This window comes from Hyaena hyaena, unplaced genomic scaffold (genome assembly GCF_003009895.1).
Source record: "Hyaena hyaena isolate Hyena2069 unplaced genomic scaffold, ASM300989v1 scaffold_134, whole genome shotgun sequence".
Taxonomy (NCBI): domain Eukaryota; kingdom Metazoa; phylum Chordata; class Mammalia; order Carnivora; family Hyaenidae; genus Hyaena; species Hyaena hyaena.
The window spans coordinates 125,421-152,921 of record NW_024080766.1 but is presented as its reverse complement, the minus strand read 5'-3'; the positions used below and the strand labels follow the sequence as shown (position 1 = coordinate 152,921).

The following is a 27,501-nucleotide window of genomic DNA, read 5'->3' as shown; positions in this document are numbered from 1 at the left end:
CTCTGGGATCTCACAGCTTCCCTAGCTCCTTCTCTGCCTTTTGATTCCTGTCATGACTGAGTCAGGCCCCAACACTTGGTCTAGAGAACACCTCTTCTACCAGCTCCCACTTCCTGGGTGCTATCCCCACCCAGATCCTGGTCCAGGCAAGAGCTGCCCAAGAGAAGCTGTTTACCTGCCCAGAGGCCATCTCCCAGATTAAATAAGTTAAGGAAGTCTTGGACAAGCCAGAGGGAACACATTCTCTAGACTCTTCTTTGCTACTGTGTCCTGTCACCTGCCTCTCTGGGCACTTGATGACCAAGAACAGCCAGAGCATGATGGTGCACTCAGGGCCACTGTCTCACAAGCTCTCCAATCACTTTGCAGATCGTGCCCAATCTTGTTCTTGGGAAGAGAGGCACTGACGAATAAGCAGACTGCATGACTGGGGTGGACACAACCTGAAGGGCTATCCCAGACACAGCAGTGTGGCATGTCCACAGTACAAGCCAACCATTCCCACCTGCACACAACTCTAACAATTTAGTATTTTCAAGACCCAGAAATTATAAGAGGGGGAGGCATACATATATGACCCTGAGAGCAGAGAGGTAGAAATTATCACATTACAACAGAATCAAATTACCTGAATATATTCAATTTGGCTTAAGAGAACATGTAAGAATATAGTATATTTTAGAAAGATTTCCATAAGAAATGTTTATTTATTTATTTATTTATTTTTAATATTTTTATTTATTTCTAGGAGAGAGAGAGAGAGACAGCGTGAGCAGGGGAGGGTCAGAGAGAGAGGGAGTCACAGACTCTGAAACAGGCTCCAGGCTCTGAGCTGCCAGTCAGCACAGAGCCCGACGCGGGGCTCGAACCCACGAACCATGAGATCATGACCTAAGCGAAAGTCGGTCGCTTAACTGACTAAGCCACCCAGGTGCCCCACCATAAGAAATGTTTAAAGAGGACATTGTCTTGGTATGTTAAAGGATGGAGTTCAAACATCTAGAATATTTACTCTGTATAGTATTCTCTTCCCTGATGTTTACTAGAATGAATATATGTATGTTAGAGCTAAGTTTGTGTATGAAGGAAAATGTGTGTGCAGAGCTGGGTGTGTGTGTGTGAGGAAAAGTATGTGTGAGAACAGTGTGTGTGTGAGGTAAAGTGTTTGTGTGAGGGAAAGTATTTGTGAGAGAGAAAGTGTGTGTGAAGGAAAGTGTGTATGAGAGGGAAAGTACGTGTTGGGTAAAGTATGTGTGTGAAGGAAAGTATTTCTGTGTGTGGGAACGTGTGTGTGAGTCAAAGTGTGTGAGTGAGGAAAAGTATGTGTGAGAAAGAGTGTATATGAGGAAAAAAGTGTGTGTGAGAGGGACAGTGTGTATATGTGAGAGGGAAAGTGTGTGTGAGAGTGAGAAAATGTGCATGAGTGAAAGTGTATTTGTCAGGGAAAGTGTGTGTAAGAGAAAATTGTATGCAAGGGAAAGTGTATATGAGAGGGAAAGTGTGTGTGAAACAAGAAGTGTGTGTGAAGGAAAGTGTATATGTGAGAGGAAAAGTGTGTGCGAGGGAAAGCGTATGTGAGAAAGAAAGTATGTGTGAGGGAAAGTCTGTGTGTGGGAAAGTGTATGTGTCAAGGAAAGTGTGTGTGAGAGAAAACTGTTTGAAGGAAAAGTGTATGAGAGGGAAAATGTGTGTAAGAGAAAAAGTGTGTATGTGAGAGGGAAAGTGTGTGTGAGGGAAAATGTATGTGAGAGAGAAAGTATGTGTGAAAGAGTGTGTGTGTGAGAAAGTATGTGTGTCAGGGAAAGTGTGTGTAAGAAAACTGTGTGTGAAGGAAAGTGTGTACGTGAGAGGGAAAGTGTGTGAGAGAAAAAGAGTATGTGAGGGAAAGTGTGTGTGAGAGAAAGTGTATGTAAAAAAGTGTGTATGAAAGGGAAAGGGTGTGAGGGAAAATGTGTTGAGGGAAAGTGAGTGTAAGAGGGAAAGCATGTGTGAGGGAAACTGTGTATGTGAGGAAAAGTATGTGTTGAATGCCATTGTGTGAAGGCATCTGAAGGTGTGTGTGTGTGAGTAAAGCCATAGTGAGCCAAAAGAAATACTGGAGGCAAATCCTCAGAGCAGTTCCTCTGCCTTTGGGTGTCCAGGAAGAGAAGGGAGCAGCCTCAAGGTCAGGGAGAAAGCCTATGCAGGCACCTGTCACCAGTTCAGCCTGTGCACGCTCCTTCTGTAAGGTGTGACTCGCCCATTCACTCATTCTGGCACACCATCAGGACGTGCAGAAACAGGAGGGAGGAAAGCAGACAACTGCAGATGTCATCACTTTGCCGATGGTTGATTTCTTCTCCTGATATAACTCAGGATTCCCGTTTCAACCAAAGGCTAACTTTAAAACTAGGACCTTTGCCTGTTTACTTGATCCTAAACCTTACTGTGGCTTAGGATATGATTCTCTGCAGATGTATGTTGGTGGATTGGTGACATAATACTGGTATAAGGCACTTAATTACCATTTTGCTGAACTATGAATAGGTGTGTTGTTATTTGCATTTAAATAAAAAAAATTATGTCTGGAGCAACATTGTAGGGCTTTACTCTTCAATGAAGGATTTATTTTCCCAGCTAAATTTGGGTAAAATTTTATTGAAAGAAGGGTGAATTTTTAAATCTATACCCTTGTCTCTCACAATGCCTGCACATCCCATGACTAAGCATGTTCTGCCTGGCACCTAGTCCACAGGAGATGATCTGGCCTCAGTGTACAGCCCCTCTCTGCAACTCTCCAGGCCTCACATGTCCTGAAGATGAGAAGACTGGAGCTGGGGATCCACAGGCCCATCGGTGCCCACCCTGTGTGGGCCAGTCTCAGAGATGCCAGAAAGACACCTGGCTGCTTGGTTCTAAGCCATGCATCAGCTGGAAATGGCATACTTCATCCCCCCAGGGGGCAGGTAATATGCTAAATGTCAAAGCCAAGATAATTCTCATTTCAAGGACCGTGTGGAGCTAAAGAAGACCAGCTGATGAATAAGGCAAGAAAACAGCAGGGGCGCCCCATCCAGGGCCTGGCAGGCCAGGAAGGGGGGGGGGAGTGGGCTGCGGCTGGCCTGGCAAAGACTGCCCATCGGTGCTCACATTTTCACTCAAATGTAACATCCCTAAAGATGACTGAAGGCACAGAGTTGTGGGAGTGGTTGTTGGCAGGGTAGGTTGGCCTGGACGTCAGGATCCTTTGACCTGCCCAGAGGACCTGCAGCGCTTACTGTGGGGACCACTGCTGCCTCTTAGGAAAGGGCACCCTAAGATGAGAGACTGCTAGATAGTCAGGTCCCCCAGCAGGCAGTGCACAACCTGGGCTCCAAGACCTTCACCCCACCCTTCCTGCACAGCTGTAAGCTCGTGGCTGAGCCCCCTCATGTCCCAACAGGAACAGAAGGTACAGGAACATCAAAGACTTCAGTGCAGACACACCAGAGACACCTTCCCTGCAGCTACTCCCAATGACCAAAGAAGCCCGCTGCCCCATCTTGTGAGTGATCCTTCTATATTTGGGCTCCTGCGCCCTGGGGACAGTAGGGTATGTGTAGGACAGGACCACAGGACACTTGGGAGGAGGTCTCAGGTGGGCTTAGGAGAGGGCTAAGCAGCTGCAGTAAGGCAACACCATCCTCTCTGCGGCCATTGGCCAGGCTGGGGGCTTCTCTGGGACCCAGTTATGCGGTCTCTTTCTGAAAATTGACAGGGCGCTGATGTTGGTGTAAACAGCAAAGAGATCGAGGGCAAGACTGAGGTGCGTGGCTGGGGTGGGGGCAGTGGTCACAAAAGCCTTTCATCTCGTGTGGGAGTTCATCTCACTCTGCAGCCCCATGACCAGCTCCTAGTGATACCCCAGATGCTGTAGCCTGGGGTGGGACCATACAGAGTGGGGTGCGGAGGGGTGCACTCACCCAGATACTTCTACCCAGAAGGTCAGGGCAGCCTTTAAATTTACCACCATGGCCTTTGCCTCTGGTCAGATTTTAGAAACAAAAGTCAGGATGTATGAGTAGCAGCAGGCACCACTATGGGACAGCAGGGCTGTTCCTCCAGCTTGCCTTCAAACAGGGGCCTAGGACAGGAGGGACACCCACGTCAGGCCTAGCGCTGCCCCACTTTCCATCAATAGCCACTTTCTCGGCCCTGTGGGGGCTGGATGTGAAACCCACACTCCCCAGGAGGCTTGCTCTCAGTAGCCGACCTGGTTACAGCCACTCAGACGCCCTTCCTGAAGGCCTGATGGCCATCTCTGGTTTCCTGTGTGCACAGACCCAGGAACCACTTTTGAGTCAAAGAAAACATGTCTAGAAAGCCCAGCCCTGTCCTCTGGCCTGATGTGCCAGCCTGTCCACATCCAGGCTGTCTACATCTCCATGCGGGTCAGCATCTCAGGCTGATTCTCCACCTGGCCCCACTGGTGACCCAGCCACCACCTGCAAGCCCTTCCTGGGCCCAGGCAGCTATGTCTGACACCTGAGGGCTGGGGCTTCTCTGACCAGCGCTCCCCAGGCTCTGACCCCTGGGCCATTGCAGTTCACTTCACACCTTCCTCAGACAGTCCTCAGCCTTTCTAAGGTAAGTCTTCTTTCTCAAGCACAGAACTGCTTACTTAGCACTTAGCTGCTCTCTAGTAGTGCATCTCTGAAACTGGGGTCTGCTTCTGGGCTGTTCACCATGTGGCCCTTTCCCTGCACATTCATGGACTTCTATCATGACATGTCTACCGGATCTTTAGAAGGGAGAGGCAGGGAAATATTTGGCCAAATGCTCACCACAAATATATCTGGGCTCTAAAATCCCACTTCATTTATGGAGGAAAGATTCCTCTGAGGAACATTTGGCCTCCACAATGCTGGACAGAGGAAATGCCCACCCGCGTTTCAGTAAGGTACTGAATTGACATAAAAGAGAAGAAGCTTTCTGTGGTGAGCTGTTGTTCACAGAATCCCTACCTCCTTGAGGAGGATGGCACGCCCCTGTGCACTGGCATCAGGCACAGACACGTGACAAAGGAATGTGGCAGCAGTGGCAGATGTGGGTTCTGACAGAGGCTTTGTGAGCCAGCACATGCTCCAATATACTACCTTTCCCTCTGCCACAAGATGGGTCACACCCCAGAGGGGCTGTCCCATGAGCCTGGACTCCAAAGTAAAACTGATGTGATGACCATGATGGGCACAGAGCATACACAGGCCACCCAGTGCTGATGACTGAGATGTGGGGGGTCGTTGGTTATGTGGCATAACCTGCATATCCTGACTGACACTCCCTAGGACCTGGAACATGGACCCAGGGGACACCCCGGCTCAGGGCCTTTACCTCCCCAGGACAGCCACAGCACACACCTGGGCATGGGTTACCACCTCTACCCAGGAGCGCTCCTGGACAGGTGTCCTGTAGTACACCTGGAGGGACCGAGCTGCCTGCAGACATGTCGGTGCATCCTGAGCTGGAGCTGGTTCTGAGAGGCTTCGCAGGGAGACCAACCCCCACAGGGTGGGAATGAGGAGCGAACCCCGGGACTCCATCTCCACCCTGTCAGCATGGTGCCTCCAGCCGGGGAGGTGCATTCGGCATATCTCAATCTCAGCTGTATCTCCAGGAGTGTTCCAGGCTGGGAGTGTTCCAGAAGCATCTCAAATCTGAGCATCTTCATCCACAGCCTCTGCTTTGTCTAGGTGTCAACATTTTTTCCAGTTTTCAGGGAGAAAAGAAAACTAGGAGAATTCCAAACAAAGTCACTATTTCAAGCTTCAAGCTTCAGGGCTGCCCCTTATATAACTGGCCCAGGAGGTGAATCCAGAAAAGACACAACCCTCAAAGTGTCTTCTGTGAATTTACACACACCTTCCCAAACAAACACGAAACACAAAGTTGCCTGACTTGAGCGATTCTGAAGCTGGTGTTCACGTTACAGTGGATTGTGGGTGCTGAGGATTGTTGACAATGGAAATCCATTAAGAGTGCTGAATACTCAGATGGCGACAGTCTCTGCCGGCCAGCATGTTGGGACGGCTCCCCTTTGTAATTCTATGCTCAGAACCATGCTCGGATCACTGCCAGGCTGGCTGCAGCGCCCTCCCTTTCTTTCCTCCCCTCAGATGCCCAATCCACCTGGAGCAAGAACTTTCCAGGTGGCTTATGTTGCACGAATTTCTTTTTAAAACTGATTTTATGTTCTTCCTTCTCATTCCAGCTTCCCAGACTAACACAGCGTGTGTAAGAACTTGCTGACATGGAACTGGCAGGTGCCATCAGTGAGAGGCTATTCTGAAGGAAGAAGCCCAGCGGACCCTCTCTCCCACCCCTGCTCACTGTGCCACCAGCTGGGGCAGCTTTGCGGGCCTCTAGGTCCCTGCCTGTGTCAGAGATGGGGCAGACCTGTGCTCCCTGCTCACTCTCTACTATGGGCCATGGTTTCCTTGACCGTTACATGGGAGGAGCTTTCAGGTGGCTGAGGACTGAGAGCAGGGACCTCAGGAGAGGACCTGGCCCATGACAGCTGTGTGTCCAACAGGGCCTGCCAGGGGCTCTCTTCCTGAGGATGAGCCACAGGCAGCTGCACCCTCCCGTGCTGAAACATGCCCTTCAGCCCTCCAGCTGGAATGTGCCCAGCTCAGAAGCTAGAGTGCTTTTTTCAACATGATCCCTTTTCTGTTCCAGGAGAATTTCAGCCTCCATTTTAATCATGTTGTGAGGCACCTGCTTTCCTATCTAGGGCTTGACATTAAACAATCACAAATAGAACCAATCCTATGTGATGAAACAAATATATAAACATAACTTCTCAAATATTTCTACAACCACTCCTCCTCAGATAGGAAACCGAGTCAGCAGCAAGATAATGGAGGTGTCCTGGCACCACCACCCCCAGCTGCTGGGGCTGGGTGGGGGCTAGACCACTTCCCTCTCAGACCGTCTTCCAGAGGCCAGGAGTGCTGTGCACTGTGGCTCCCAGGCAGCCAGCAAGGCTTTAACACACTTGCCTACCGTGTGGCTGCCAAACCTCCACACTGTAAAGCCAGAACTGGTAAATGAGATGGCACTTCACAGTTTACACCATGTTCACACATGTGACTCCCATGACTGGCATAACTACTCAAGTCCTGAAAGTCGATGTTAATTATGCATTTATGTCACTAAGCATCCCATCCCACCTATGGGGGCCTAATGTCAGAATTTGCCTTGAACTGATGAGGTTTTATCTTCCAGTGAATCTCGCTCAGCCAGATATACTCAGAATCTTCCAGTGGATGTTCTTTGGAAAACTGCCTCTTCAGCTTCTAAACACCAGTTGGAGCATCCAGGATTTCACCTGCAGGTGTGGGGGCATCCTGGTGTCACCCTAGCTCTCTGTCCCTGCTGCTTTCTATGCAATAAGGTCAGCAAACCATGACCCCAGTGGTCAGAAAAAAAAAAAAAAGAATACTAATTCAGACATGTGGAAACTATATGACATTCACATTTCAGTGCCCATAAATAAAGTTTTATTAGAATACAGACACCCTCATTCCATGCATTGCCTATGGCTGCTTCTGTGCTACAAAGGCAGAACTGAGAATGGTCCTTCAAAGCCTCTAGGCTTACTGTCTGGCCCTTCATAGAAAGTTTGCTGACCCACCCTTAAGGAAGGAAGTCTTGCAAGGCAGCCAAGGGGCATGAGTGGGTGGATGAAGGGGCAGCCGCCACCCTCCTTCCCTGTCGGCTGCCTCATGAGTTGCATGGATCGTAGCTCCAGAACGGCTACATTTCTGGATGAAGATGCTGGATGAGTGAGGGCTTGGTTGACACCACCATTTTCTGATTCAACACCTAAGTTCCAACTAATTGTTAGTGATTTTGTTCAGGAATAGCTTTACTCCATGTGTGCTTTGAGGGTGGCAGTCAATGTGTTGACTGTGATTGAGGGTGGCACCTGGGGGCTCTGTCCCTAGGGGTGTTATTAATTTCTCCTCATGGTTGAGTGCGTTAAAAAAAAACAGTCATTTAAAGTCCTCATTATCCTTCTTTGCAGTTAGTAGCCTAATATACAACAAGGAAATTCCCAAACTAGGGAGCTGTGAAAATCCTGGAATGCACCTTTCATGCCAGCATCTATCAGGTGATTACAGGTGCACATGGGAAGCTCAAACACAGTCCTTGCCACGAGCCACATGTTCACTTGGTCACTACCAGGACAGAAGCAACTGCAAACACAAGGTCCCAGACCAAGGCCTGCCCTGGCTCGGAAACCCATCATTCCCGCAATGACCCTGCTCTGCTGCTCACCAGCTGACCCCGCAGTAATTGCACAGACAGACATGGTCCTGCCCTCAGCATAGAGGGGAAGCAAACCTACCGGAGAAGCAGAAAGAAGGATGGGCAGGAGGGAGACAGGGGTGGCCGGATGAGAAACAGACCCCAGAAAGGGATGGAGGTGCCCCTGTGGCTATGTTGGTGAAGAGGAGCTGTCGGTGGCCGGGCAGTGAGCTGTACCCTGGGGCCCAAGGCAAGCGCAGGGTCAGGGGGACACCACCTGTAAACATCACCTGGGGTTTAGTCCCCGAGATTTCCACACATCTAGTTTCTTCATTTGTAAAATAGGAAGAATACTATGAATCTACTTCCTCAATCATTCCACAAAGGTAACAACATATTTCATCTTAAAAGAATATTAAAGCTTTTTATTTTTTAATACAAAATGCAAACTGACAATGAAATGTTGGCTCTTGAGACATTTTGACTGAATTTATTTCTTTGAAGGCACTTGCTAAAGTGTGCAAGAGCAACACTGACCTCAATCAACACAGATTGGCTCCCTCATGCTGAAATGTGACATCAGCTGCAAGAAGGAGTTTTGCTCACTTTAACTGTGTCAAGACCAGAAAAGATTATGCCAACCTGAAAACGTCCAGCAGTTCTAATTACTACACCCAACCTGACTTTTCCACATTGAGTCCTGCATCGAGCCCTGGTCCACAGCAGAGCATGAGGGAGCTACGTACAAGGCACATGCAGACAAGGCCCAAACCCCTACTTGCAGTTCTTTAGGGGAATGACTGATAATAGCCATTTTTTCCTGCTTAAGTTACCTAGAAAAAGCTTTGTCAGGAAAGAAAAGTTTACTTGAAACGTGTCAGCTCAACCAGATGTGTGGCTCTTCACATATAAAGAGAAAAACAAGTCTTCCAAGTTTTGTGCTGTCCTTTTTTATTCACATTACCCTTAAATTGAGCCCAAAAAAAACCACCTGAAAAACCGCAGTTAAGTTCCCTTTTGTCTGAGTCCAGCTGCCTTGCCAGCATCTTCCTGGCATCCCGTCTTCAGGTGACACACTTGGCCTCGCCACACTTCCGCACACCTTTCTCATGCACATTTCCAGCAGAGAAACAGCGCATACTCTTGAGGGAGGACTGAAACTAATTTGTCTGAGTTGTAGATGTGACAGCAGACCCCACCTGTATCACCAATCACATATGGTTTTGTTATACTTTCTGATTACATTCCAATACAAGTAAAGAGGAAGTAGACACAAACATGGTAGGTGGGAGTATGCCATTGCATATTTGCACCAGCAGTTTAAAAATGTTACCCTAACATCTCCCCAAAGCATCCTGTGAGCAGGCGCCCAGCCACAGCTGGCATGAAAGCTGGGAATCAGCCTGAGCCCTTCAAAACAGGAGCACAGGCATCCTGGAAGTCTCTCTCGGATGGTCAGTGTTTCTCAGATTGATATGGCTTGAAAGTAGGTAGCTGGCACCCAGCTACCTAAAATCATCTGGCTTTAACCATTAAGGTGAGAGGGCTCCAATATGGTGATAATGGAAAACCACAGATATACTTTAAATTTTTTTTAATGTTTTATTTATTTCTAGGAGAGAGAGAGAGACAGCGTGAGCAGGGGAGGGTCAGAGAGAGAGGGAGTCACAGACTGAAACAGGCTCCAGGCTCTGATCTGGCAGTCAGCACAGAGCCCGATGCGGGGCTCGAACCCACGAACCGCGAGATCATGACCTAAGCGAAAGTTGGACGCTTAACCGACTAAGCCACCCAGGTGCCCCTAGATATACTTTAAAGTTACAAATGATTCCTGTACTTTTCCTGAAGGACTGTGTGATGGAGACCATCTTTAGCCTGACTGGGACAGGTGCTGACTGCCGACACTGGGCCGAGGGTGTTTGGGAATTGGTGCTGGGTCTGGACTGAAGCACCTTCGTCTGTCCCAGAAGGAAGGTGGAGTGAAGGCTTCACGTCTGCAGAAGTTCTGGCTAGGAAGGCTTCATAGGAACACATGATGAGGCCATACTGGTGTGCAGAAAGGTAAGGTAACTAGGAGTTTGGTTAAGCACAACTTAGGGTTTTTTAGGGGGAAATGTGAACTCTGTATACATGGTAACAACAACAAACAAGTTATTCTAATGAGAAGCCTGTGATTGATGGACTTGGAGTACTAAATCACACTTCTCACTGTCTCCCTGCCTCAGGAAGTCACCTCTGAGTTGGCCCACAAAGCACAGTGGCCCCAGACAAAGGCATGCCTAGCAGGTATGGCTGTGTATGACATGAACAGGTCCCTGAGGTTTCCAATGTGGGTGCTTGAGAAAGATGCACTGGACAAGACAGTTGGGGATCTTGGGTCTAAGGATAAGAAGCCCAAGGGGCGCCTGGGTGGCTTAGTCGGTTAAGTGTCCAACTTTCACTTAGGTCATGATCTCACGGTTCGTGGGTTCTTGCTCCGCGTCGGGCTCTGTGCTGACTGCCAGCTCAGAGCCTGGAGCCTGTTTCGGAGTCTGTGACTCCCTCTCTCTCTGACCCTCCCCTGCTCACGCTGTCTCTCTCTCTCTCTCCTAGAAATAAATAAAACATTTAAAAAAAGAAGAAGAAGAAGAAGAAGAAGCCCAAAACCACACTCAGAATGGGCACGGCAAGTGGCTTACCAACTCTTGGAATCCAGAACAGAGGGAGCCCTTGGAGCATGAAAGAAAAATGCAGGACAGAGGGAAGGAGGTGCTGGTGCATGCTGGAAAACCACTGACAAGAGGTGTGACTCCCAATGGTGGCCTGGCCTAGTGCCCAGGGGCCTGGACCTGGGAAGGCCACAATGAGTGTGCAGAGTGCATCCACCCCTGCTGGCCGGATGCCAGTTGGCTCCACATGGCAGTTCTGCTACTGGCTTCTGCAGCCAGCATATCTGCACAGTCTGGCTCGGAGGTACTCACAGTGAGAATTAGAGCACCCAGTCAATGACCAACCCCATCCACAGTGGGGACCTACCCCTGTTGTTTAGAATGCTGTCACCAGAAGGCAGTGGCACCCGTTAGGCTGGCAACCCCAGCCATCATTTCCCAGGCAGTTGGAGTTTTCACCTATGTTCCTGGCATCACCTTTCTTTTCCCCTTAAAGCGCTCCAATTTGTATAATAGGTGGTGTGGCCATTGGTCCTAATGAAGCAACCGCTTGTTTCTGTAGTCTCTTCTCTCCTTGTCTGTCCTCCTTCCCTCTCTCTCTCTCTTTTAAAGTTTATTTAGTTATTTTGAAAGAGAGACACAGAGTAGTGCTCACAGAAGCATCCCTGGTTGGCTCACTCAGTGAAGTGTCTGACTCTTGGTTTTGGCCTAGGCCATGATCTCATGATTCATGAGTTTGAGCCTCAAGTTGGGCTCTGCACTGCTGGGTGCAAAGCCTGCTTTGGATTCTCTCTCTCTTCCTCTCTCTGCCCCTCCCCAATGCTCACTGTGCTCTTTCTAAAAATAAATAAATAAATAAATAAAAATAAAAAGATGCTAACAGAGGCAGCCACTGTCTCCACATTGAACACCAAGTGCATTCAGTGAGTACCTACCATGTGCTAAACACTGTGAAGGATACAAAGATTAATGTCCTGGCTGACAGCCAGCAGGGGCTATAAGACAAAACTGTAATGTTAAGGGGGAAGAATATTACAGGAAGGGAAGTAAGCACGTCTTGCATGCCTAATTTTACACCCAACAATGACAATGTGATAGACACTGACATGTGAGTTCTAGTGTCAGGCACTACTGAAATGTTTTATGTGGATTAACCTCACACAGACCTTCTCCTACTGACTATTTTTCTCTAGTCAGTTACATTTTGAAGTCCTAAAAAGTATTTTTAAATTTCTGCAGATTTCCTACTAATTTTACATGTTTGCCTTTGATACAAATGCTTTTGCTTAAAAAGGTCATTTCTCATTTCAAAATGTACATTAAGATATATTCTCGTACAATATAATGACATTTAAAAGCAGAGTTATAGGGGCACTTGAGTGGCTCAGTTGGTTGAGCGTCTGACTTTGGTTTAGGTCATGATCTCACAGTTCGTGAGTTAAAACCCCACATTGGGCTTTCTGCTGTTAGCACAGAACCTGCTTCGGATCCTCTGTCTCCCTCTCTCACTGCCCTTCCCAGGCTCACGAGCACATGAGCACTCTCCCACAAAAATAAACATAAAAAAAATAAAATAAAAGTATAAAAGCAGAGTTATAAAACTCATTCCAAATCCTCAAAAAATACTAGGAAACCAAACTTAACAGCATTACTAAAAGGATTATTCACCATGACCAAGTGGAATTCATCCCAGGAAGGTAAGTGGGGTTCAATAATTAATCAATATAAAATATCACATCCATAAAATGAAGGAAAAAGCCTATGATCATCCTAAATGATACAGAAAAACATTTTACAACATCCAACACCCTTTCATATCAAAACATTCAGAAAACTAGGAGTAGAAAGGATCTTTCTCAACATAATAAAAGGCACTTCTAAAAATCCACAATTAATCTTAAGGACTGAAAGCTTTTCCCTTAAAATCAAAGGAAGGGTGCCCACTTTCCCCACTGGTATGTAACACTGTCCTGGAAGTTCTAGCCAGAGCAGTTAGGCAAGAAAAAGAAATTAAAGGCATACAAATTAGAAATAAAAAAAAAGTAAAAGGGTGCCTGGGTGGCTTAGTCAGTTGAGCGTCCGACTTTCGCTTAGGTCATGATCTCACGGTTCGTGGGTTCGAGCCCCGCGTCGGGCTCTGTGCTGGCTGCCAGCTCAGAGCCTGGAACCTGTTTCAGTCTGTGACTCCCTCTCTCTCTCTGACCCTCCCCTGCTCACGCTGTCTCTCTCTCTCCTAGAAATGAAAAAAAAAATTAAAAAAAGAAATAAAAAAGTAAAATGATCTCGATTTGCAGATGACACGATCCTATATATAGCAAATCCCAAAGAATCCATAAAAAAGCTACCTAGAGCTAATAAATGGGTTCAGCAAAGTTGCAGGGTAAAAGATCAATATGCAAAAATCAGTTGTGTTTCTACACATTAGCAATGAACAATCAAAAAATGAAAGAAAATAATTCTAGTATATAACCCAAAAAGAATACCTAAGATACATTATTTTATTTTTTTGTTATATTTTTCATCATGGTAAGTGTGCTCTTTAATCACTATTGCCTACTTTCTACCCATCCACTTCCTCTCTGGTAACCATCCATTTGTTCTCTATAGTTAAGAGTCTGTGCCTTTGTCTCTCTCTCTCTTTCCTTATTTCCCTCTGTTCATTTGTTTCTTAAATTCCACATGAGTGAGATCATATGGCATTTATCTTTCTCCAACTTATTTTGCATAACATTATTCTCTCTAGCTCGCTCCACGTAATTGCAAGTGGCAAGATTTCATATTTTTTATGGCTAATATTCCATTATGTATATATACTGTATATTCTTTATCCATTCATCAATTGATGGACACTTGGGCTGCTTCCATAGTTTGGAAGCGGCACATATCCATTTGAATTAATGTTTCCGTTTTGGGGCGGTAAACAGCCAGTAGTGCAATTACTGGATCATAGGGTAGTTTCATTTTTAATTTTTTGAGGAAACTCCACACTGTTTTCCACAATGGCTGCACCAGTTTGCATTCCCACCAACAGAGCAAGAGGGTTCCCCTTTCTCCACGTTCTCGCCCACACTTGTTTCTTGTGTTGTGATTTTAGCCATTGACAGGTGTGAGGTGATATCTCATTGTGGTTTTGATCTGCATTTCCCTGATGATGAGTGATGTTGAGCATCTTTTCATGTGTGTGTTGGCCATCTGTATGTCTTCTTTGGGGAAATGTCTGTTCATGTCTTCTGCATATTTAAGTTGGATTATTTGGTTTTGGGGTGTTGAGCTGTAGAAGTTCTGTACGTATTTTGAATACTAAACCTTTATCGGATATGACATTTACAAGTATCTTCTCCCATTCAGTGGATTGCCTTTAAGTTTTGCTGGTTGTTTCCTTTGCTGTCCAGAACCTTCTTAGTTTGATGTAATTTCAATAGCTTATTTTAAGTTTTATTTCCTTTGATTCAGGAGACATATCTAGAAAAACGCTGCTATGATCAATGTCAGAAACGTTACTGCCTGTGCTCTCTTCTAGGAATTTTATTGTTTCAGGTCTCATGTTTAAGTCTTTAATCCATTTTGAGTGTATTTTTGTGTATGGTGAGAGAAAGTGGTCCAGTTTCATTCTTTTGCATGTAGCTGTCCAGTTTTCCCAATACCAGTTCTTGAAAAGATGGTCTTTTTCCCATTGTATATTCATTCTTCCTTTGTGGAAGATTAATTGACCACATAATTGTGGGTTTATTGTTGGTTTATTTCTGGATTTTCTATTCTATTCCATTGGTCTATGTGTCTCTTTATGTCAGTACCTATTTACTACTGCTTTGTAATATAACTTGAAATCTGGAAATGTTATGTCTCCAGATTTGTTTCTCTGTTCCCTAAATTTTTTTAAAGGTTTATTCATTTTTCAGAGACAGAGAGAGACAGAGCATGAAGGGGAGAGGGGCAGAGAGAGCAGGAGACACAGAATCTGAAGCAAGCTCCAGGCTCTGAGCTGTCAGCACAGAGCCTGACAAGCGGCTCAGATTCATCATGAGATCATGAGCTGAGTTGAAGTGGGACGCTTAACTAACTGAGCCACCCAGGTGCCCCATTTTTCTTTTTCAAGATTGCTTTGGCTACCCGAGGTCTTTTGTGGTTCCATACAAATTTTAGGATTGCTTGTTTTAGTTCTGTGAAAAATGCTGTTAGTCTTTTGGTAGGGATTACATTAAATCTGTAGATTGCTTTGGGTAGTATAGACAGGTAATAGTATTTGTTCTTCCAATCCATGAGCATGGAATGTCTTTCCATTTTTTTGTGTGTCATCTTCAATTTCTTTCATCAATGTTTTATAGTTTTCAGAGTACAGGTTTCATTGGTTAAGTTCATTCCTAGGTATTTTATTATTTTGGCACAATTACAAATGAGATTGTTTTCTTTTTTCCCCCCTAAGTTTATTTATTTATTTTGACAGAGAGAGAGAAAACATGAACAGAGGAGGGGCAGAAAGAAAGGGAGAGAGACAGAGTATCCCAAGGAGGCTCTATATTGTCAGCATGGAGCCTGATGTGGGGCTTAAACTCACCAGCCGCGAGATCATGAGCAGAGCCGAAATCAAGAGTCAGATGCTAAACCAATGGAACCACCCAGGTGCCCCAAATGGAATTGTTTTCTTAATTTCACTCTTTGCTGCTTCATTATTAGTATATAGAAATGAAACAGATTTCTGTACATTGATTTTGTATCCTGTGACCTTACTGAATTTATTTATCAGTTCTAAGTGTTTTGGTGGAGTCTTTTGGGCTTCTGTATATAGCATATCAGATCTTCTGCAAATAATGAGAATTTTACAACTTCCTAATCAATTTGGATGGCTTTTATTTCTTTATGTTGTCTGATTTTTGTGACTAGGACTTCTAGCACTAGAAGTGGTGACTGTTATCTAGGATGTATCTAACCAAGGACCTGAACAACTGAAAGCTACAAAACAGTACTGGGAGAAATTAAAGAAACCTAAAGAAATGGGAAAAACATCCCAGGTTTATAATCAGAAGACCTGATATTGGTAAGATGTTAATACTATTCAAAGCAATCTACAAACTCAATGCAATCTCTCTCAAATTTGCAATGGCCTTTTTTCCCAGAAATGGAAAAGACAGTCCTCAAATTCATATGGAATTTCAATGGAACCTGACCAGCCAAAGCAATCCTGAACAAAGTTGGAGGACTCACACTTCCTGATTTCAGAACCCCACTATAAAGCTACAGTCATCAAAACAGTGTGATTCTAGCATAAAGACAGACCCACAGAACAACAGAAAAGGACTGAAGATTCATAAATAAACCTGTACAACTATGGCCAGTTGACTTCCAACCTGGGTTCCAAGACTATTTAAAAAGGAGAAAATAGGGGCACCTGGGTGGCTCAGTCGGTTAAGCGACTGACTTTAGCTCAGGTCATGATCTCACGGTTCGTGGGTTCGAGCCCCGCATCGGGCTCTGTGCTGACAGCCAGCTCAGAGCCTAGAGCCTGTTTCAGATTCTATATCTCCCTCTCTCTCTAACCCTCCCCTGATCATGTTGGCTCTCTCCTTCTCTCAAAATGGGCTTCAGAAGAGGGGGTAGGTAACCACCATGTGACAAATGTTTGTTGAGCACTGACTTTAAGCCATGCACTATTATAAGTAGCAGAGTAACAAGTGAAATGAAGCACAGCTGGTACTGCCCGGGGAGACAGGCAGTCAACAAAAGTCAGGCACAAGGTAATGTTAGTTCAGACCCTCCCATGGAGGCCCTAGTATGGTGAAGCCAAGCAGGAAAGGGGCCGGGGTGTATGTGTGGCTGTGGAAGGGGTGCAGACAGGATGACCAGGGGAGCTTTCTGAGGGTGATGCCTACTGGGGTGGGGGGGGTCTCTGGGTCCAGGGCTGCAGGCAGATAATATCTCTGTGTGAGAGGTGCACATACTTGCCACCTCTCTGACTTGAACAACTCTAGTGCTGAACTTCAGATTAATTTATGTCCCAAACTGTTGTAGGCCTTAGATTTAATCCCCTTCTCAGGTCTTAGAAACATAAGATGTTTTAAAGTCATGTAAAAGAACTTTACTGCCAAGTATCATCTTTGTTGTTCTTGCTTTTGGGGTTTGCTTGTTTGTTTTTGTTTTCAAAGTAGGCTTCATGCCCAGCATGGAGCCCAACACAGGGCTTGAACTCATGACCCTGAGATCAAGATCTGAGCTGAGATCAAGAGTCAGATGCTTAACCGGCTGAGCCACAATTTGATTTTCTCAATTTAGGGAAAAATTCTGTAAGGTCAGATACTTGTCTAACAGTATCTGAAAGCTCTTTTGAGAATTTGGGGCCAGAGTGTGAACTGAGGCACCTAGAAACACCTGGAAAGGTCTCCCAGCTCTCAGGACAGAAGAAACCTTCAACTTAGGAACATTCAGCTGAAAGATAAGCTGGGTTACCTTTCAAGAAGCATCTACATATCCATTTTTAAAGTAGATCGATATGGTGCTCTGAGGTAGGTGGGCCATAACTCTTCCTGTAAATTAACAGACTGAAGCTCAGAGAGGCTGATCTACAAGGCCAAAAGGGCAACAGCTAATAGAGGGTGGATGTGGGTGCGCATCAAATCCTTAAGATCCCAGGAATGCTCTCCAGGCACCAGGCCAGGGTCCAGAACCTCTTTCCCACTCCATAGGCACCTGCCCTCCTTGGCCCCTTGTAGGTTAGATGGCAATTATAGGGTGCCTTCTGCTCACAGGACCCCAGGTTCTCAAGGTGCCCCAGGATCAACACGTGCAGGGCAGGATTTGCCACCTCTCAGCCCACTCCTCTGTACCCCTGCCTCCTTCTCTTCATTCCCTGCCCCCTCAGAAGTCTGCTGGGCTCTCAGACAGGACTAATTGTCTCCCTGCACGCATTCTTATTTGCTGGATCCGTGAGAACCTGCCTGTGCACACCTGTTGAGTGGCAGACCCTGCCAGGGGTGCAGGGATAGAGGAAAAGCAGCAGCCCAGAGCTGATAAGGCAGGAGGGTAAATCCTACGCAGGGGTGCATTGCTTCAGGACACAGCTGTGTGGAAAGGAAAACCACTGTTTCAGGGCTGCTGCGTGGCAGTAGACTGGGTAACTAGCAGGTTCTGAGTGATTTTTAATTTTGTTCAAACACAGAGAGGGTGCACATTAGCTCTGTTTGGAAGGAGAGGGCAGGCGGTGGCGTGTGAATTGGGCTTGAATTATTCTCACAAAAAACACTGAGATCTGGGAATCTGGGGTTTCCTGTGTTTGGCTGGAAGATACAACCAGTGAACACATCTCAGAGAGCCTGAGGGCAAATTCAGTCCAACTATTTCCTTAGCCTGCCATTTTTGGGATGCTTTACAAGTAAGAAAGTATTCATGGGAGATCACCGAAGGATGACACAGACATAAAGGTCCATGTTTCACAAGCCATTTCAGACAAGGCCTGCACAAATGGGATGAAATGACGAGGCCTGCCCTGGGTGCCACAGGTTAGCTGTCCTCTCGAGGCCCACCTGGACCATCCACTTGTGCCCCAAAGCACAGGGAGATCAAAATGTGGTGTTGCATCAGGATCAGAAGTGAGTTTATTACCTCAGTGTCGGATGCCCAGCACAGAAAACACAGATCTGAGTCCGTCAGGAAGGGAAATGTGTTGCTAGTAACTATCTCAGAACGTGAGTGTATTTTTACTGAGAGCAAAAGTGACATCTAAAGTTCCTCCTGACCCAGAAATCCTGTGAATCTGAAGCAGATTCAGGAGATGGAAAGCCGAATGTCACTCTGTTCACTCTGAAATCCCTCCGTGAAGCTGAGAAGCCACTCCCCCACCCCCCCACCCCCGTGCCCACAGCCTGCCTAAAGCTCAGCCAGTTTAACGCAGCAGATTCGTAAGCTATTAATTATGCACAGTTTCAACTGTATTTAACTTAATTTTTTAATTATATGTTTTAATTCTTAATTAGACACCTTAAAGTATCAACTAAACTTTTTAAGTCAAAGTACTGTGGGTAACAGGAGTGGAGTGTAATTATTACAGCAAACACTCTGTAATCCACCTTCACAGGAAAGAGGGGAGACAAATCCAACACACTTTTTGCATTTCACACAAGGAAATACAAATCCGTGTGCATCACACTTTCCCACCCCTGAAAGGCCCGTCTTGTTTTACTAGACTACCTTCGTTATTGAAATCAACCGAGCTCCAACAAACAAATGCATCTTGGCATTTTTTTAAGTACCACGTCTTTGTCTTTGAGCGCCCTGGTTCGCCGGTTCGTTCTCCGGGCCCAGCTAATAAATAACAAGGGACTAACCGCAGCAACCACTCGGCAGGTGCTTTTAGTCCCGCACCGCCCCCCCCCCCGCCCCCCTTCAGAGCCTAGCACTGCAAACCGGTCTCGAAAACCACACTTTCTCATAAATATTCATGAGGTTAAGGCAAACATTTGCTAAACTGGTGCTTAAGCTCCATCCCCTCCTCAGCGGCGGCCCTCGGGACCCCTGCCCAGCCACCCCGGCCGGACCCTACCTTGGTGCCGGAGCCTCTGGCGGCCGCGCTGAGAGCCATGGTGGCGCCGTCTTTGTCCCGACCTCGGAAGAAAACGTTCCCCTAAAGGCCACTGTCCGGCGCGCGACTCTCCCGGCGCCCCGCCCGCCACGTCCGAGTCGGCGGCGCGAGCCCCCCTCCCCGCTGGGCGGACCCCCGGCCCCGGAAACCCCCCTCCTCCGCCGGGAGCAGATGCCCACCCACACACACCGCCGACCCCCACCCCCCCCGCTGGGCGCACCCCCTCCACCTGCAGACCCCATTCCCGCAGGCAGACCTCCTGCTCCGCTGGGCCCTCCCCTGCAGACCCCCTTTCCACAGGGCGGGCCCCCTTCCCTGGCGGACAGTCCACGCAGCGTGGCCGAGGGGCCGCCCTCACCTTCCCGCGGGCAGACCCCGCGCGCAGGTGCCCTCACCTGGGCGGTCGTGGGGGCGGGAGCGCGGGGCTCCTCCCTCCGCAGCGGGTGGGGGTGGGGGGTGGGGCGTTTGCTCTTACTTTTGTTCTCCTGAAGCCTCGGACCGGACATTGTGTTCTCAGACCGGTGGCTGGGGCGCTGCGTCGGATTTCCCCCAGCAAAGACGGGCTCGTACCTGATTTCCGCTGGCAAAGATGGACTAGCCTTCTCTTCCGTCCAAGGGGACACGCTAGTTGATGGGATGCTCCCCCAGGGGAGCCAGGGGTTGTCTCACAGAAGAACCAGTCAGGTTTCTCACCCTGCGCTGTGTCTTTACTAGAAATAGGGGCACTGGCTCATCCCACTCAGTGCAGGACAAATGTGCTCGTTTAGGCATAAAGTTCAGTTTTTCAGAGAAATCAGCAGCTTTGGAGGCAAAGGCTCCTGGCCACGGGGTACAGAATAAAGAAAGGTAAGGGAGGCAGAGATGAGTTGCCCTCCCTCACCCATCACACTGGCCTTTTTAAATTCCTTCCATTGGCCCCTGCCTCAATCATCTGCTCTACTTCCTGGAACCTCCAGCCCTGTCTCGGGACAGGGTGTTCCTTTGTCCCTGAAGCCCCCTAACCATCCCAGCCTCACCCTCCTCTCCCCTCCTCTCCCTGTGGGAGTCCTGCCCATGATGCTCCAGGAATAGGAGCCTTGCTTTATAACCCGTGTGGTCCCCAAGCACATCCCAGGACAGAGCTTGGGGACGCTGGCACGCCTCCAGAGCAGGTGACTTTGTCCCTGGCGACCTCCTCCAAGATCCGGAAGCTGACCCCAGGGGAGGCTGAGAGTGCCCTGGATGCCTGTTCAGGGTGCAGCTCCAGAATCTCACTCTTACTGGAGATTTTGGGTCCTATAGGTGAAGCTCACCTTTGCCATACCTGTTGTGCAAAGGGAAACCAGAGCTCACACAGGAACAGCCAGTTTCTAAGAATGAGGTTCCTTCTTTGTTTTGTATCCATAGAGTCAGAAGTGTTTTCTAAGTTTCTCCAAAAATTCTACTGAGGTGGCTTGATTTATTCTAAAAATATTTATGGATCACCTACTTTTGGCCAATCATTGCATGGTCCAGTCAAGCCTCTGGGGGTCTGATATTCCAATGAAGGGAGACAAACAATAATCCAATGAACAGAGAATAAAGCACAATAGCAGATGGTCCAGGCAGAGAAGACTATAGAGGGACCAGAAGAGAGTGTGTGTGGGGGGGGGGGAATCTGCTTACTTACTTCCATGTGTGCAAAGGCTCTGGGGTGGGAATGGTTCTGGTGTGCTTGAGAAAGGCCTTGTACCTGGGAGCATGGTGAAGGAGGGCAGATGCAAAGCAACTGAGATTAGAAATGCTACAGGGATAAGTAGGTCATGGTGATGGGCTTTGTTTTATTCTGAGCATCGTGAGAAATCACTGTGGAGAGGGTTTGGGAAGGAAGTGACATCATCTGCAGTGTGGAGACCACAGCTGGTTGAGGCAGGGAGACCCATCAGGAAGCAACTGTCACAGTCTCAGTGAGAGTGATGGGCTGGGTTGAGGTGGGAGCGACAGAGGTTGTGAGAAGTGGCCACAGTAAAGGCAGAGAGAACTGGGAGGACAAGATGATAGCCAGATCCCTGAAGAGTCAGGGAAAGAACAACTGAGATGGACAGTGGCCTGTGCCAGCCACCACTAGCATACTCTCCTGCCTGCAGAAACTGGAGACTGCAAAACTACATGCCTCAGATCCCTTGCATCTGAGAGTGCAGATGTGTCTGGTTTTGCTAATACATGCACCACATAAAATGTGGAAGGAATCACAGGAAGTGGTGACTCTCATAGTGGTAGTAGTACCACCATAGATTGGTGGTAGAAGTGTTTGGTTCATCTAGGGCAGTTTGGGACTCATCCCTGGTAGTGCCGGGGCTGAGCAGAAGGAAACAGGTCTGTGGGGAGTTCCCCCAAAGCAATTCTACAGAATGGTTGGGTATTTCTCCAGGTTGCTGACATTCCTGGATGTTCCTGGTTATCGGCCCTTCGCACAGATGCTGTAATCTATCCAATATCTTATAATACGTCCCTTGCTGCTTAAATTAGCTACAGTAGATTCTGGTGTCTGCAGTTAAGAATTAGCACCAAAGGGGCACCTGGTGGCTCAGTCGGTTAAGCGTCCAACTTTGGCTCAGGTCACAATCTCATGGTCTGTGGGTTTGAGCCCCACATTGGGCTCTGTGCTGACAGGTCAGTGCCTGGAGCCTGCTTCGGATTCTGTGTCTCCCTCTCTCTCTGCATGTCCCCACTCATGCTCTTTCTCTCTCTCAAAAATAAATTAAAAAAAAGAAGAATTAGCACCAAAACAGCAATTCAAGGATTTGAGGCCTGATCAGCAGGTGGAGGTTGGCCCCCTTTACTGAAGTATGAGAGACTGGAGGAGAAGCAGGCTGGGGAGGAGAAGGCATGTTGACATTGAGACGTCTGTTAGATGTGTTGGACGGACTAACTGGTGCCTACGCTTGGGACTGAGAGTAGAGGTCAGGCTGAAATTGCAAAGCTGGAAGCATTCATACATCAGTGTATTTAGAGATGAGGGACCGAATGTGCAGACAGAATGGAAGAGGGGCTATGATTGATTGAGCTGGGGAATGTGCTCACATTTAGAGGTTGCAAGAGTAGATGTGCTTCCTTCTCAAAGTTTTCCAAAAAACTGAAGAGGAGGGAATACTTTCTAACTCATTCTATGAGGCCAAGATTACCCTGATCCCAAAGTCAGATAAAAACATCACAAGAAAACTATAGACCAATATCCCCGATGAAAATTTGAAGACATGAATAACTTCAACAAAATTTTAGCAAATGGAAACCAACAGCATATTAGAAGAATTACTCACCATGAACAAGTGAGATTGATTCCAGAAATGCAAAGGTGCTCCACATCAGAAAAATCTGGGAAGCGCGTCACATGAACAGAACAATGGCGGCAGTGGGGGGAGATTATCTCAACTGACATAGAAGAGATAGTTCTAAAAATACAACACCATTTCAGGACAAAAACTCTCAGAGAACTATGATTAGAGGGAAAATCCTCAACATGATAAACAGTATTTATGGAAAACCCAGTTAATGTCATTTACAATGATGAAAGACTGAAAGCTTTCTCCCTAAGATCAGGAATAAGGCCAGGAAGCATGCTTCCACTACTTCTACTCAACATTGTGCTGGAAGTTCTAGTCAGAGACATTAGAGATAACAAAAGGAAGTAAAAGGCATTTGAATTAGAAAGGAAGAGATAAAACTATCTCTGTTTATAGTGACGTGATCCTATATATAGAAAATGCCAATGAATCCATGAGAAAGTTACTCAAACTAATAGATGAGTTCAGCAAAGTTGCAGGGTACAAGATCAATACTCACAAATCAGTTGTGTTTCTATACATGAACAATGAATAATTTAAAAGGGAAATTAAGACAATAATTCCATTTATAATAGCACCTCAAAGAAGTAAATACTTAAGACTAAATCAAGGATGAGTGCCTGGGTGGCTCAGTTTGTTGAGTGCAGACTTTTGATCTACACACAGGTCTCGATCTCTTAGATCATGAGTTCAAGCTCCCTCTTGGGCTCCCCACTGAGCATGAAGCCTACTTAAACTGTAATCAAGGAAGTGAAAAATTTATATGCTTAAAACTACAAAATTTTGCTGAAAGAAATTAGAGATGACCTAATAAATGGAAAGACATCTGCATGTTCCTGGACAGGAAGACTTAACTGTATCAGGGTGTCCCTGCTACCCAAACTGATCTACAGATTCAACACAATCCCTATCAACATATCAACAGCCTTTTTTTTTCTTAATGGAAACGCTGATCCTCAAATTCCCATGAAATTGCAAGGGTCCCCTATTAGCAAAAACAGTCTTGAAAAAAAAATAACAAAGTTGGAGGACTCACATTAATCTACTACAAAGCCACAGTAATTAAAACTCCCATGGTGTGGTCCTGGTACAGTGACATACATATAGACCAATGGAATAGAAGAGAGAGCCCAGAAGTAAACACTTGCATATATGATTAAATGATTTTCAACAAGGGTCACAAGAACATTCAATGGTATAGGACAGCGTTTTCAACAAATGGTGCTGATAAAACTGGACATCCACATACAAAAGAATGAAGTTGGACCCTTACCACATGCCATATAAAAACTAACTAAAAATAAGTCAAAGACCTAAATGTAAGAACTAAAGCTATGACATTTTCAGAAGAAGATGGGGATAAATCTTCATGAGCTTGGATTTGGCAGTGGTTTCTTAGAAATGACACCAAAAAAAACAAGTTGCATAAGAAAAAATACATAAATTGGACCTCATCAAAATTTGAAACTTTGGTATATCAAAGCACACTATGACGAAAGTGAAGACAACCCACAGAATGGGAGAAAATATTTGGGAGTCATATGTTCAATAAGGGGTTAGTATCCAGAGTATAGAAAGAACTCCTAAAACTCAACAATAGAGACAAACAACCCAGGTAAACAACAGGCAAAGGAATTAAACAGACATTTCTACAAAGATATACAGAGGGTTAATAAAGATGGTCTTTTCATGGCACATGAAAAGATGGTCAACATTGTTAATCACTGGGGATATGTAAATCAAAACCACAGTGAGATTCCACTTCATAATCACTAGGATGGCTATAAAAAGGAAAGGATGGATAATAAATGGAGAGAATGGAGAAATTAGAACATTTGCACATTGCTCTTGGAAATATAAAATGCTTCAGCCTGTGTGAAAGGGCAATGTTCTGGAGCCAGATGGTGCTGATGGTTGCATAACATATAAATTTACTAAATACCACTGAATTGTACACTGTAAAATGGCTGAAATGGTGGATTTTATGTTATGTGAATTTTACCTCACTAAAAACAAATTGCAAATAGAAGAACTAAATATGAAAAGCAAAACCTTAAAACCTAAAAAAGGAGAAAATCATGATGAAATTTGGACAGGGAAGTATTTAATAAATGCAATGCATGAAGCCTCGACTATGAACAAAATGATTGATGCTTACCTACATTAAAATTAAATTTAAATTTCATATTGCTGGGTGATAAATTTGAAAGATAAGCCAGAAAACGAGCCATGAATCTGTTGTAGCCTACTAATGATCAGGATCCAGAACACAGAAAGAGTTCCTAAAATCTAAAAGTGGTGGGGAGGAGGGAGGGAGAGAGAGAGAGTCTAATTGGAATTTGGGCAAAGGTTAAGGATTGGCATTGTATCCTGTAAAATGGCCTAGTAATTAATGAACCAAAAATGCTCACACTTTCTAGTAATTAGAAAAACATTAAGTGTAGGCAAACTCTCATATTTGTCATTTAGCAAGGTAGTTAAGGCCTAAAAATATTTAAAGTGAAAAATACTTTTTATAAAATATATTATCAAGCTAAAATATTTAAAATTTTAAAATACTAAGATCTAAAAATTCCAAGGGTTTGGAGTTTGCTGAGAGTATGCGTAGTGAGCTATAGAAGACATGGCAAAGAAACTTCACATTCAGGAAATCCCCTGAAAGGCAGACAGCTGAGAGGAATACTTGCAATGTTCAGGGGCTTGCGAAGTCCTCAGTATGGCACTATCATGCCAGTGGCAGAGGCACTCTAAATGTCCATCAACACGGAAACAGAGAAGTGAATTGTGCACTTATACAAAGGAGCACAGCAGATTAAATGAATGAACAGAGAAGCCTCCAAGGCCATGTTGAGTTAAAAAAAAAAAAAAAAGAAAAAGAAAAAAACCCAGCAAGTTACAAACAGATCAGAATGGTGTGGGGTTATTTAGGTAAACCCAGATGCTCTGGATTGTTTTTCAGCACATGTCCATGATGTTAAAGCATAAACTTGTGCATGGGATGTCACACACTGGTTAATGTCTGGTCAGATCTCCCTGTGGACCCCTGGTACCTGTAACGCCTTTTTTTCTGTGTGGAATCTTGCCCAGTGAACCACAACATTTGCAGCAAATCGTGGTGTCGGGGGTTCTGCTGTGGAAGCTGCCAAAGGTTGGGATCATGGCTCCAACTGGTCTTCAGCTCTCAATTTTTATTGTATTCTACATTTGCTTCTGCTTTCACTTTAAGGTTTATTCAGGCCTTATCTTGGGGAATATGCTGGCCAGAGACAATAGTCCTATGTGAAACAGCTGAGTGAGTGACCTGGTGAGGCAGGGTGGGCGGGGCATGTATCAAACGAGAATTCCATAAAGGAGGTGCCCTCTTTGTGCATCAGCGCAGCCACAGCCACGGTGCTCAGGGAGACCCTTGAGGCAGAAGGCTACACCCCTACAGGACGTGGTGGAAATTCTCTGCAATGGAAGCTCCATTCATTCATAGGCCAAAGGCAAGCCTTGCAGGGGTCAGCTTGGGTCTCTTTGTTGAGCATCTGTGTGTACTGGGCGCAGCCTCAACAGGCCAGTTGCATCCTGAGTCAGCCTTTGGCGCCCTCCCTCTTGGTCTCCCTCTCCTGCAGGCTCTCTCCCACTGCTGGCCTTCTTCCTGCCCTCCCTTCCTTCCTGACCCCAGGCATCCTCTGCACTGGACCAGCTTGCCTTTGAATTTTTAACCTTTATCTCCCAAGATAAAGGAAATGCAGACAGCTGCAAGCAGAGGGAAGTGTGTTTGGGGAGTGGTCTGGATGCTGCTCATTCATTAACCCCCAACAGGGCAGCCATGAAATGTGCCTTCCAGGGAAGCAGCAAAGAGATGAGGGAGGCACTTTCTTCTGCACACCTGCTGCACCCTGGACACTGAGCTGCACATGCACAGATGCAAGCCCTGTTCTCAGAGGCCTCCTGTCCCAATAAGAGAGAGCCCCAACCAAACAAAAGACAAGGAACGAGAGGGAGAGAGCATGGCTGAGATCCAACTATAGATATGTCAGGCTAAAGAAAGAGAGGGGCCCACTGCCCAGAGATTAGAGGTCAGGTCTACTGCACAGAGGGAAGGGCAGACACAGCAGCCCTGAGGCGGGATGAATACAGTGCATTCCAGGACTATAAAGGGGTGGTATGGGGGGTTGGGGACATGGCCTGTGTGGCTTTGGGGTGTCCTTGGGGAGATGACCGTGGCTATGCATTGGCTTTCTGTGGCAGGAAGAGGAAGTGTCTGGTGAGTGGGCTGGGGCTCCCCTGCCATGAGACTTCACCACTAAGGGTCAGGACCCTGGTGTGCTATGGGCCACAGCTGCATTTTGGCCTTTACTTTTTGAGCATTTAGGTTCTGTTGTTTGAACATTTCGAAGTCTTCAATAAAGAGATATTTTTGAGCACTCTCTAAGACCCAAATCGGTTATGAATTCTGCCCTTCTTCATTTGCTTGTGCAGACAACATTTTAACTTTTCATATATTTTATTTTACAGACACCACTTACATTTAACATCTGGCTAGTTCATTTCATTTTATTTCAACCCCTTATTATTCCAAAAAGTTATAGTAAAGGAATATAGTGACAGAAAATATTAGCTTTCCAGGTGAATGTTTCCATGGTCACAAAACATCAGAAAGCGGCCAAATGACTGTGAGTGCCCTCATGACATGGCAGCACAAAGACGCGGTATCTTCATACCTGAA

General features: G+C 46.2%; 1 protein-coding gene across 1 annotated transcript in view; it reads right to left on the bottom strand.

Annotated features, from left to right (window-relative positions):
- Window positions 1–19,504, bottom strand: part of PLEKHG4B (pleckstrin homology and RhoGEF domain containing G4B) — an 83,482-nt gene extending 63,978 nt beyond the window's left edge. The window contains exon 1 of the mRNA XM_039238040.1: window positions 19,447–19,504. Coding sequence (XP_039093971.1) covers window positions 19,447–19,485 — 39 coding nt within the window. The 5' untranslated portion in view covers window positions 19,486–19,504. The remainder of the gene's footprint in view (window positions 1–19,446) is intronic.
- Window positions 19,505–27,501: the final 7,997 nt, after the last annotated feature.